Source organism: Salmo salar, chromosome ssa10, assembly GCF_905237065.1.
Source record: "Salmo salar chromosome ssa10, Ssal_v3.1, whole genome shotgun sequence".
Lineage (NCBI taxonomy): Eukaryota > Metazoa > Chordata > Actinopteri > Salmoniformes > Salmonidae > Salmo > Salmo salar.
This window is the reverse complement of record NC_059451.1, coordinates 93,213,837-93,226,090: the sequence shown is the minus strand read 5'-3', so window position 1 is coordinate 93,226,090 and position 12,254 is coordinate 93,213,837. Positions and strand designations below refer to the sequence as shown.

The 12,254-nt window shown below is 42.9% G+C and overlaps 1 protein-coding gene across 1 annotated transcript in view; it reads right to left on the bottom strand.

Moving 5' to 3' along the window:
- LOC123724463 (semaphorin-3E-like) overlaps positions 1–12,190 on the bottom strand; it is a 47,749-nt gene extending 35,559 nt beyond the window's left edge. The window contains exon 1 of the mRNA XM_045688234.1: positions 11,322–12,190. Within this exon, the coding sequence (XP_045544190.1) occupies positions 11,322–11,511 (190 nt within the window). The 5' untranslated portion in view covers positions 11,512–12,190. The remainder of the gene's footprint in view (positions 1–11,321) is intronic.
- Between the last annotated feature and the right edge of the window lie 64 nt (positions 12,191–12,254).

Sequence of the window (12,254 nt, the reverse complement as noted above, 5' to 3'; positions counted from 1 at the left end):
GTGACGCCTCTCCTTGCTTGGAAAATGGCTGTCTGGTTTTTCTTGTCTCGGCGCTGTCCTAACATAATCTAATGTTGGACAATGTGGTTGGATTAATGAGAAGTGTATCTTTAAAATGGGATATAATAGTTGTATGTTTGAGAAATTTTAATTATGAGATTTTTGTTGTTTTGAATTTGGTGCCCTGCTATTTCACTATTCCACATTTCCCAGAGAGGTTAATAAACCAAAAAAAATAGCCATAGCTAATTTACCAACATTTCTGAAAATTGATATCCAGTGTATAGTGTTTTGGAATTAAACTTCATATGATGATTTGATAATGCGGAGATATGCTTAGTAACAGGTAGAGCTTATACAAGTCAAACAGTGTATAATTATCTAAAACAGCTAATTATGTTCCGTCTCTATAGACAGAGGGGATTTCCACTCCTCTCCTCCCTATCATCTTCTGCAGCTGCTGTGTGTGTGTGCCTCTCTTCATCTAAGGAGTTGAACCAGGGAGTGTGTGTTCACTAAAACAAAAGCGAGAGAGAGACACACAGGTCTTACAGTGCTCCCACTTCAAATGGAAAATGGAGGGAGAGAAAAAGAGGAGAGACTCCCTCAAGTCTAATCCTTTCATCTCCTGCGTGGGGAGTGCTGAGAGATGGCAGGAGAGATTTAGAGAAATAAAATAATAATACAATATTTAAATCCCTCCATGGAAATGCTATAACTTTTCAGCAACTATGGGAGAGAGTGGAGTGTGTCAGACTGGGAGGAAACAAGGCTTCCTTTACTTTTCTCAACTGTGGCGAGGGAAACACTGATGTGTAGTTATAGAGGAATACAGAGGAGTCAATTAAACATGAACCTTGGCAAACCTTGGGAAAGGTAAAGACAATAATTCAATTTGTTGGAAGAAGTTGATGTCTTGCCACTGGCAAGTTGTTAGTTCTAACCACAGGTTCAATGTTAAAGTGTATGTACTGATGACAGGCATTCCCATTTGTCTGCAGAGAGACACAGCCTACTGAATAATGAAGTAGTGCAGGATCAAAAACAAAGAGAGATGGGAAAAGGGTTGCATTATAAAGGAAAATAATGAGTGTTTCTTGTATTTCTACAGGGGGGGCGTGAGACTCCGTAGTCCCCAGAGGGAAGTGTGTGTGGCGCCTGCACGTTGGATGGCCATGTGTTCCAAGACCACCACGCATGGGGGAATGATGTCACAGAGTAAAATGAGAGCCACATGGAGTAGGACAGGACAGAAGAAAGGGGGAGAGAAGAGAGTAGCAGAGGAGCTAGGGGTGATGAGCTGGGGGAGAAGAGAGGAGCTAGGGGTGATGAGCTGGGGGAGAAGAGAGGGGCTAGGGGTGATGAGCTGGGGGAGAAGAGAGGAGCTAGGGGTGATGAGCTGGGGAGAAGAGAGGAGCGATGGGAAGAGGACATGAGGGAAACATAGGGGAAGAGAGGTGGACTAAGAGGTGGATATAAAGTAAAAGGAAGAGTTGGGAAGGCAGAGAGAAGAGACGGCTGGATGACAAAGGAAGAATGAGACCTGTGATCTTTGAATGAGACCATAGCTACATCTGGAGAGCAGGAGAACCAAATTGCCTGACATAATACTTCCTGTAAAGATCAACAACACAACAAACACACTGTCATGTGGTTCACCCAACTCTGTTTTAAGTTTGACGTGACTAGATTGTGCATTGTTTTGTGGGGTGTAAATCCTTGTAGCCCAAAAGAGAGACAGACATCAGAGGGCTAATATCTCTGAGCACTGCTCACGTCAGACACACAAAGACGGAGTCTCTCAGAGAGTGTACAGAGATTATATTATGATGGAGTTTGATTAAAGCCCAGCTAGCAGAGTAGATGCCCCAGCAACAGTCGTCTCTAAAACCCTAAACCCCATCTGCTCCATGGTGTGTCTGTGGGGGTAGTAAAGGCTGAGGTTCATTCAAAGGGAGGAAGTGGTGGTTGTGCTAGATATAGGCAAACAGACTGCATTGTGCTGCCTGATTAAATCTGCATTACCTCACATCACCGCTGCCTCATCCCTAACCCCCTCTCACAATATCCTAACCCGTGATCCCTCACCCCACTATCATTTCACCCACTGCATCCTCTCATCCCCTCATTCACCTCTCTTTCTTGCTCTCTCTGTCCCTCTCTCTCTCTCTCTCTGCTCTGTCCCTCTCTCTCTCTATCTCTATCTCTCTCTCTGTCCCTCTCTCTCGCTCTCTGTCTCTCTCTCTCTTTCTCGCTCTCTCTGACTCTCTATCTCTCTGTCCCTCTCTCTCTCTATCTCTCTGTCTCTCTCTCTCTCTCTCTCCCTCTCTCTCAACCCTGCTCATCTCCCCCTGGTGTTTGTACTGTTAAAAGGTCAGAGCAGAAATGTCTCACAAGCTGTTTCACCCTCTTGACACTACAGACCTACAGAGAACAAACACGACAGAAAGAGAGAGAGAGAGACTGAAACAGAGAAAGAGATCCTATAAATACCCTCCCCTGAGGTGAATATGCTCATCTCCCTCTCACATCTTATCCAGGTACTTATACAGTACTTAATATAAAGACTATATTTAATGAGATAAATCTCCCTCATTTAAAAGATACAGGACTTCATCTAACAAACACAGGGCTTCATGCAACACTGGTATTCCCCAACTCATTCCTCATCACAATCCCACCTCAGCCATTCACATTTTAGTCATTTAGCAGACGCTCTTATCCAGAACGACTTACAGTAGTGAATGCATACATTTCGTACACTTCATGCATTTTTCTTTGTACTGGCCCCCCTGTGGGAATCGAACCCACAACCCTGGCGTTGCACACACCATGCTGGCGTTGCAAACACCATGCTCTACCAACTGAGACACAGGGAAGACCATTTAAGACTTTTAAACACATACAGCAGCTCTCTTCTGTTCTAGTCTGGGAAGTAAGGTTTTATATTACCACTCGGAGGGGGGCTCCTTACTGGTAATTACTACCTGAGTACTGCACAGTAGGATATCAAAGATTGAACAGAGGAACAAGGACTAGACATTGTAGTGGAACAGAGCCATGGAGGATCAGGAATGATCAGAATGCAAGTGGTGTACACATCTAAAATGTGCAAACTCTAAACATCTCAGGGATGGAATAGGCATCAGAGATGAAGCACAATAAGTTCTGCATATTTTAAATCACCTCAGAATGCCATCTACAATAGGGGGACACCAGCTGTCTTAACTGTGTGCTTTTACTGCATGGAATTATGTATGAAGTATGTAAGGTACTGTATGTGTAGTTTAAAGTAGTGTGTTGGTGAAGTATGGCCATGAGAGCTTTTAGGCGCTCACTGTTTGACTTGTCTGAGAGGAAAATGTTCTGCTACAACATGGCAGTGGCAGGAGTTTATTTATCCAAGTGAACATATCTGACATTATCCCTGTCCAAACACTCTGACATCACCTGAGCACTTGATTCACCACGCACAGAAAATCAGAGGTTTTAGAAATAATATTTACCAATCTTACAAAATTATTATGCTTTCTAAATAAAGATTCATTTGGCAGAGGTACTGTTTGAATTATGCTAAAGTTCACTTTTCAGTAATTGCTGTGGTTTTCAACAGGAATATGTTTATTAAAATTGGCCGTTAGTGTGGGGTATAATAATGTTTTTCCCTGTGATCAGAAGCAGCAGAGAACTACCTCTCACTTTCAGCTTCAGTAACAACTTTTGCTCAGAGTTTAATGTGATTCTTAAACCCATAATGGTCTCTTTAAACACATTCAACGAGGAGAGCCTCTGTACAGGTAACTATTATCTGGGTGTGGTGACACAGTTAAGCTTGAACTCAGATTGGAATGTATGAATCAGAGGACCCCGTCTGCAATGCCTAGAGAACATGCCAATACTGGAGAGCTAATAACCTGCGTTTGAAGGAGGCCTGTACTCTCTCCCTAGTTTCTCTGTCCCTAGTTACTCTGTCCCTAGTTTCTCTGTCCCTAGTTTCTCTGTCCCTAGTTTCTCTGTCCCTAGTTTCTCTGTCCCTAGTTACCCTGTCCCTAGTTTCTCTGTCCCTAGTTTCTCTGTCCCTAGTTACTCTGTCCCTAGTCACTCTGTCCCTAGTCACTCTGTCCCTAGTTACTCTGTCCCTAGTTACTCTGTCCCTAGTTACTCTGTCCCTAGTTACTCTGTCCCTAGTTACCCTGTCCCTAGTTCCTCTGTCCCTAGTTTCTCTGTCCCTAGTTACTCTGTCCCTAGTCACTCTGTCCCTAGTTACTCTGTCCCTAGTTACTCTGTCCCTAGTTACTCTGTCCCTAGTCACTCTGTCCCTAGTCACTCTGTCCCTAGTTACTCTGTCCCTAGTTACTCTGTCCCTAGTTTCTCTGTCCCTAGTTACTCTGTCCCTAGTTACTCTGTCCCTAGTTTCTCTGTCCCTAGTTACTCTGTCCCTAGTTTCTCTGTCCCTAGTTACTCTGTCGCTAGTTACTCTGTCCATAGTTATGGCAAGTCAATTAGTCCAATGCCTGGCTCTCTGTGGTATTTCTTTAGCTAATAACTGGATTGAGACTCTGAAAAAACTGTCTGTGTTGGAATCCTAGTGAAGGTCCAGCTTCCAGCCAAGTGTGAGGACAGAGATAGATGGAGATGGTAGAAGAGAGATAAATAATGTGTTGGCTCCATCTCTCCCTCCACCCCATCGCTTCATTTGTCCCGTTGCCTCCACCACATCATACTCTGACACATGCCAGCAGTAAAAACTTCTCATTAAACATACAGTATGATAGAACACTTGTTTTACCATGAAGAGTTCACTACAGGGCCACAATACGCAGATGAGCAGATCCAGAATCACCTTTACTTACCAAATACATTAGCATGTACAGGAATTTGACTTGGTGAAATGGTGTTTCCACAATAAACAGAATATACAGACAGACAATAAAAAGGACACAGACAACATATGATGCAAGACCACATATCATTTCAAGTAATGTAATGTATTCTACAGCTCTGTTATTGTTTTTCATTGTGTTTTTTAATAAGGAGTTCTGTTCTATTCATTGTAATACTATGGCCAGACCAATCCCTCTGGAAGCCATTTTTAGACAATCAGACAGATGTGACAATTTTGACCACTAGGATTTAAGAGTTTTGATTGGCTGAAAGCACTGCCCAACGAGAGTGTATTAGGCTCTCATAAAGCGTGTTCTGCTTTGGAAACTGGACACAATCTGTGATTGCAACTCGTTCCAAAAGCAGATCTTCAAAGCCAATTGATAGGAATGAGAGTAAATGGAGATTATAGTTGATGGAAAAGATCAACAGTGTTGGAAAAGAGTTGCGCTTACACGTGGTGAAATGTTCAGGGAAGAGAGGCAGGAGAGGAAAGAGGGAGATGAGTGGAATGAAAGAGTGGAGAAAGAGATAGTGATAATATAAACACAGAAGACAAGATGGTATCTCAATGTCAGAGCTCTGAGATGGAAGCTCTGATAATATTCCCAAAATAATTCTGACTTGTAAACTCAGTCCTGGAGGATGTCCATCTGAGAGCATATTTCCACGAACCTAAAGGGTAGACTTGATTGATCTCTACAGTACTGTAACACCTGTAAGCCAGACAGAAACTGGGTCACACATCTCTGATGACTACATCCATGATTTCAAACAAACTCCTCCACATCCAGATAGATTGTGATAGTTAATATTGTGATAGTTTAGTTCCTCAGGGCTAATAGCAGAGATTTTAACCACATTCCTCTCTTTTCCAGATCCGCCTTCAAGGCCTGCACATGGTAAAGTATTGACATTATTCTCTCTCTGTGTGTGTGTGTGTGTGTCTCAGTGTGTCGGTAGGTGGGTGTAAATCAAAGCTGGCAGAGACCATGAGACACTTATTATTAAAGCTTAGATGTTTTTCATTCCATAATGATAGGATTCACCAGCAGCCTTCTACAGCATGCTCTACCAGTCAGAACACGCTACAGGAGAGAAGGGGGGAAGGGGGGACACCCTAGACCCACTACAATTCTCATATCGCCCCAGCAGATCCATCGCCATTGCACTGCACACTGCCCTATCCCACCTGGACAAGAAAAATACCTATGCAAGAATGCTGTTCATCTCAGCCTTCAAAGAGAGCCCTCCAAGCTCATCACTAAGCTCAGGGCCCTGGGTCTGAACCTGTCCCTGTGCAACTGGGTCCTGGACTTCCTGACGGGCCGACCCCAAGTGGTGAAGGTAGGCAACAACACCTCCGCCACTCTGATCCTCAACACGGGGACACCACAGGGGTGCATGCTCAGCCCCCTCCTGTACTCCCTGTTCACCCATGACTTTGTTGCCTGATTAGCAACAACAATGAGACAGCCTACAGGGAGGAGGTGAGAGTCCTGGCGGAGTGTTGCCAGGAAAATAATCTCTCCCTCAGCGTCAACAAAATGAAGGATCTGATCGTGGACTACAGGAGACAGCAGAGAGAGCATGCCCCATCCACATCAACAGGAATGGAGAGGGTCAAAACCTTCAGGTTCATCGGGCGTGCACATCACTGACGACCTGAAATGGTCCCTTTACGCAGACAGTGTCATGAAGAAGGCGCAACAGCACAATTTGGCTTGGCCACTAAGACCTTCACAAACTCCTACAGATGCACCATTGAGAGCATCCTGTTGGGTTGTATCACCACCTGGTACGACAATTGCACTGTTCGCAACCGCAGGGCTCGCTCCAAGTCCATTCTTTATTAAATGTTTTACTCCCCATACCTGCATCATCTCTCCAGTGTCATGGTATGTGACAGTTTTACTGTGGATATAGATACTTTTGTACCTGTTTCCTCCAGCATCTTCACAAGGTCCTTTGCTGTAGTTCTGGGATTGATTTGCACTTTTCAAACCAAAGTACGTTCATGTCTAGGAGACAGAACGTGTCTCCTTCCTGAGCGGTATGACGGCTGCGTGGTCCCATGGTGTTTATACTTGCGTACTATTGTTTGTACAGATGAACGTGGTACCTTCAGGCGTTTGGAAATTGCTCCCAAGGATGAACCAGACTTGTGGAGGTCTACAATTATTTTTCTGATTTCTTTTGATTTTCCCATGATGTCAAGCGAAGAGGCATTGAGTTTGAAGGTAGGCCTTTAAATACATCCACAGTTACACCTCCAATTGACTTAAATGATGTCAATTAGCCTATCAGAAGCTTTTAAAGCCATGATATAATTTTTGGGAATTTTCCAAGCTGTGTAAAGGTACAGTCAACTTAGTGTATGTAAACTTCTGACCCACTGGAATTGTGATACAGTGAATTATAAGTGAAATAATCTGTCTGTAAACAATTGTTGGAGAAATGAATTGTCTCATGCACAAAGTAGATGTCATAACCGACTTGCCAAAACTATAGTTTGCTAACAACAAATTTGTGGAGTGGTTGAAAAACGAGATTTAATGACTCCAACCTAAGTGTATGTAAACGTCCGACTTCAACTGTATATACTGTATTCTAGTCATTGCCCATCCTATATAAAATATATATTTTATTTTTCTTCTGGATTCTGTTTTTTATTATAATTATAATTTTTATAATTACTGCACTGTTGGAGCTAGAAAAACAAGCAGTTCTCTGCACCTGCGATAACATCTGCAAATCTGTGTACGTGACCAATAAACTTCGATTTGATTTTGAGTAAGAGAATGATGGGGGAGAGACAGCGATGGAGTGGAAAAGGGTGGACTGAGGGAGAGGAGACATACAGCAGACAAAATGAAAGTTTGTTTAAGATCGAGTTCAGTATGAGAGAGCTTGAAATAGAACTTTGGAACAAGTTCATGGTGGATGGGGGTAGCCACAGGCCTGTTCCAGTGCCCACCGTCTCTTCGCTCCTCTCCACTCCTCTCCTCTCCTGTGGTGTGTCTTCCTCCATCTGTCTGCCTTTCTCTCTCTCTCTCTTATCCTCTCTCTTGCTCTCACTCTAACTCTTTCTCTTTCTCTCTCTCTGTCCCGCTGTGTGTGTAAATCAGTCAGTGGAGCTTCTCTCCCCCAGGTTAGTAATGACTCAGGTGAAATATGAATGTCAGTGTTATTACTGTAATTGATGTGACGTTTATGACTGAACACATCAGCACAACTCAACACTCAGCAAGGGATTCTGTCAGTATACCAGCCTAACACACTTCACTTAGCAAACAAACCATACTCTCTCCCTCCCTTATTTCTGTTTCTCCTCTCCATTTCTACCATTTCTCATCTCTCTCGGTCTTTCCTTCCCTGCCTCCCGGGCTCGTCTCTCCCTTCTTTCCCTTCTTCTAGCATTCTTTTCTTCTTCACTTTTTCAGTTATTCATCCCTTTTTAGCTCTCCTTTCCTACTCTCTCCCTTCTCTTTCCCTCTCCCTCCTCCTTCTACAGATATAGGATTTTCATTTGATCACTATTTTGTTGCTGAGAATTTGCACAGCAGGAAATGTAAACTTGTAGTGTATTTGAGTTTAAAAAAGGCTTCTAAAGTTTGTAATTCCACTTTAAAATGTCAGACTTGATTTGCCTCAACAAAAAATGTATCAACCCCTACAAAAATGTCCAATAATTATAATCAACATAATAATTCACATTTCCTGTTCCTGCAGGATTATTTTCCTGCTGTAGCAAACTGGCTCAAATGAATATCCTATATCTGTATTTATTAAGGTAATTTACTGTGAGATGTTATCTAAACTAGCATGGTGATAAGAGAGGGAAAATATTACAAACAGGCCCCAGTGAGCCTTCATAGTGGGGTACCATTTGGATAAACCACGCTGTTCTACTCCCAGGACAAACTCACTGCTTTGCCCCTTACACATATCCTATTTATTGACCAGGACAATTCCACACATACTCTTAACTATGGCCGACACCTTTTTATGTGGAATTACAGTATGTGTGTTACTGTTGCTATAGTGATCAAAGACACAGTGAAGAGAGAAAAGAGGTTGTGTTAACTACAGACTTAACTACAAAGCCAGAGCCCTCATACTCCCTAAGATATACACTGCAAACACCACACACACACACACACACACACACACACACACACACACACACACACACACACACACACACACACACACACACACACACACACACACACACACACACACACACACACACACACACACACACCACCATAACCTTACCAGTGTGCCCCTCTCTCATCCTACCAGCATAACAGTAGAATGCCACATTGTGGAATGCCAGCCACCGTGGCCAGAGGAAGAAAACAATCCTCTAGTCAACAACAAGAAGTGTGCCGTTTTTAAATGTACAGTGCCAGTCAAAAGTTTGGACACACCTACTCATTCAAGGGTTTTCTTTATTTTTACTATTTTCTACATTGTAGAATAATAGTGAAGAAATCAAAACTATGAAATAACACATATGGAATCATGTAGTAACCAAGAAAGTGTTAGACAAATCAAAATATATTTTATATTTCAGTCTTCAAAGCAGCCATCCTTTGCATTGATTACAGCTTTGCACACTCTTGGCATTCTCTCAACCAGCTTCATGAGGTAGACACCTGGAATGCATTTCATTTAACAGGTGTGCCTTCTTAAAAGTTCATTTGTGGAATTTCTTTCCTTCTTAATGCGTTTGAGCCAATCAGTTGTGTTGTGACAAGGAAGGGTTGATATACAGAAGATATCCCTATTTGGTAAAATATCAAGTCCATATTATGGCAAGAACATCTGAAATAAGCAAAGAGAAATGGCAGTCCATCATTACTTTAAGACATGAAGGTCAGTCAATACGGAAAAGAACTTTCAAGAACTTCGAAAGTTTCTTCAAGTGCAGTCGCAAAAACCATCAAGCGCTACGATGAAACTGGCTCTCATGAGTACCGCCACAGGAAAGGAAGACCCAGAGTTACCTCTGCTGCAGAAGATAAGTTCATTAGAGTTACCAGTCTTAGAAATTGCTGCCCAAATAAATGCTTCACAGAGTTCAAGTAACAAACACATCTCAACATCCACTATTCAGAGGAGACTGTGTGAATCAGGCCTTATTGGTCGATATTGCTGCAAAGAAATCACTAGTAAGGGACACCAATAAGAAGAAGAGACTTGCTTGGTCCAAGAATTATGAGCAATGGACGTTAGACCAGTGGAAATCTGTCCTTTGGTCTGATGAGTCCAAATTTGAGATTTTTGGTTCCGTTTATTTGTGAGACGCAGAGTAGGTGAACGGATGATATCTGCTTGTGTGGTTCCCACCGTGAAGCATGGAGGAGGACGTGTGATGGTGTGGGGGTGCTTTGCTGGTGATACTGTCAGTGATTTATTTAGAATTCAAGGCACACTTAACCAGCATGGCTACCACAGCATTCTGCAGCGATATGCCCTCCCATCTGGTTTGCGCTTAGTGGGAGTATTATTTGTTTTTCAACAGGACAATGACCCAACTCACCTCCAGGCTGTGTAAAGGCTATTTGACCAAGAAGGAGAGTGATGGAGTGCTGCATCAGATGACCTGGCCTCCACAATAACCCACCTCAACCCAATTGAGATGGTTTGGGATGAGTTGGACCGCAGAGTGAAGGAAAATAAGTGCTCAGCATAAGTGGGAACTCCTTCAAGATTGTTAGAAAAGCATTCCAGGTGAAGCTGGTTGAGAGGATGCCAATAGTGTGCAAAACTGTCATCAAGGCAAAGGATGGCTACTTTGAAGAATCTAAAATATAAAATATAATTTGAACAGTTTAAAAATTTTTTGGTTACTACATGATTCCATATCTGTTATTTCATAGTTTTGAGTTCTTCAATATTATTCTACAATGTAGAAAATATAAAAAATAAAGAAAAACCCTTGAATGAGTAGGTGTGTCCAAACCTTTGACTGTTTCATGTTCTGTGTGGACCCCAGGAAGAGTAGCTTCTGCTATTGCAACAGCTAATGGGGATCCTAATAAAATACCAAGATAATCACATGGAGAAACCCACTTTACAATGTCATAGATGAGTTTAGGTCCTCTTACGTCTTACATAGAGTAATCTCAAATACTCATTAACAGTTTCTAACAGCAGAGATGATACTGTGGCTAGCTATACACTTAGTGATGAATACGAGCAGTTTAGTAAAGTAATAACTTGTTTCTCCAAACTGTTAAGGGGTTGTGCAGAGGTGTCTATTAGTAAACATTCTATATTGTCACTGACACACCTGCTGTGACATAACTGGAACAAAAATGTTAGCATGCTTTGACTAGTTAGGACTATAGAGAACACTGTGCATGAATATGTCATAAATGATGACGCTTAGCCAGCACGCACATACTAACGTTCCTGATTCCTACCTTTATGGGAGAGTCGTATTCTGGGGTAGACGCTCTGGGCTGAGTGTGCTGAGCTCAACAGGAAAACACTCAGAATCAGAGACACACTCTTTACACACTCCATCCTGACACACACACACTGGACAGGGAGTAAGCCAATCCAGTGTGAATCACCACTGAAGTCCAAGGGAAGAGTAGGAAATATCCACATGGGAGAGTCCAGGCTCTATGACCAGAGTATGTTATACTGAATCAGATATACAGTATCATCATCAAACTGTCGTCCATAGGAAAAGGCAGCAATCCAGTCTCTGACCAGAGGTATCGCAGGTATCTCAGCCCTCCGAGAGGGAAGAATCCACACTTTCCTTCTACTGATCTCCAAGTGGAGCTGTACTGTTCTGTCTCAGTCTGTAGGGGCTACTGCAGTATTGTGTCCATCTTTATGAGAGGAGATCCTACAGGACTATGATTCAGTGATTGAGAGGGAGTGAGGAACTTAGCTCCTAAAACCAATTGCTTCAGGCGAGAGAGAGTACTCCAGCTGTTACAGCCCGAGCTGCATGACCACTGCTGCTCTCTGTCCGTCTGTCCGACTGACTGTCGTTCTTGTGGCAGCCTGGCAGGGATGTTGTATCTTCTTTCTATCTGAACAAATGAAGGAAAATAAATACTGCTGATAGTCCTTCCAAAGTGCTGCTGTGTGTTCTGTCATTCTGTCTAAGGCAGCATTGTGGTATCCTCAGCTTGTGTTCTTCCAGGATCCAAGAGAGTCAGTGTCTGGCCACTAGCCCAGGAGAAGCCGAAGAGGCAGAGGGAGACTCTCTCTCTCTCTCTCTCTCTCTTTCTCTCTTTCTCTGTCTCTCTTGGGATGTTTCTCTTGCGCGCTCTCTCTCTCTCTCTCTCTCTCTCTCTCTCTCTCTCTCTCTCTCTCTCTCTCTGATCAGGCAAGGA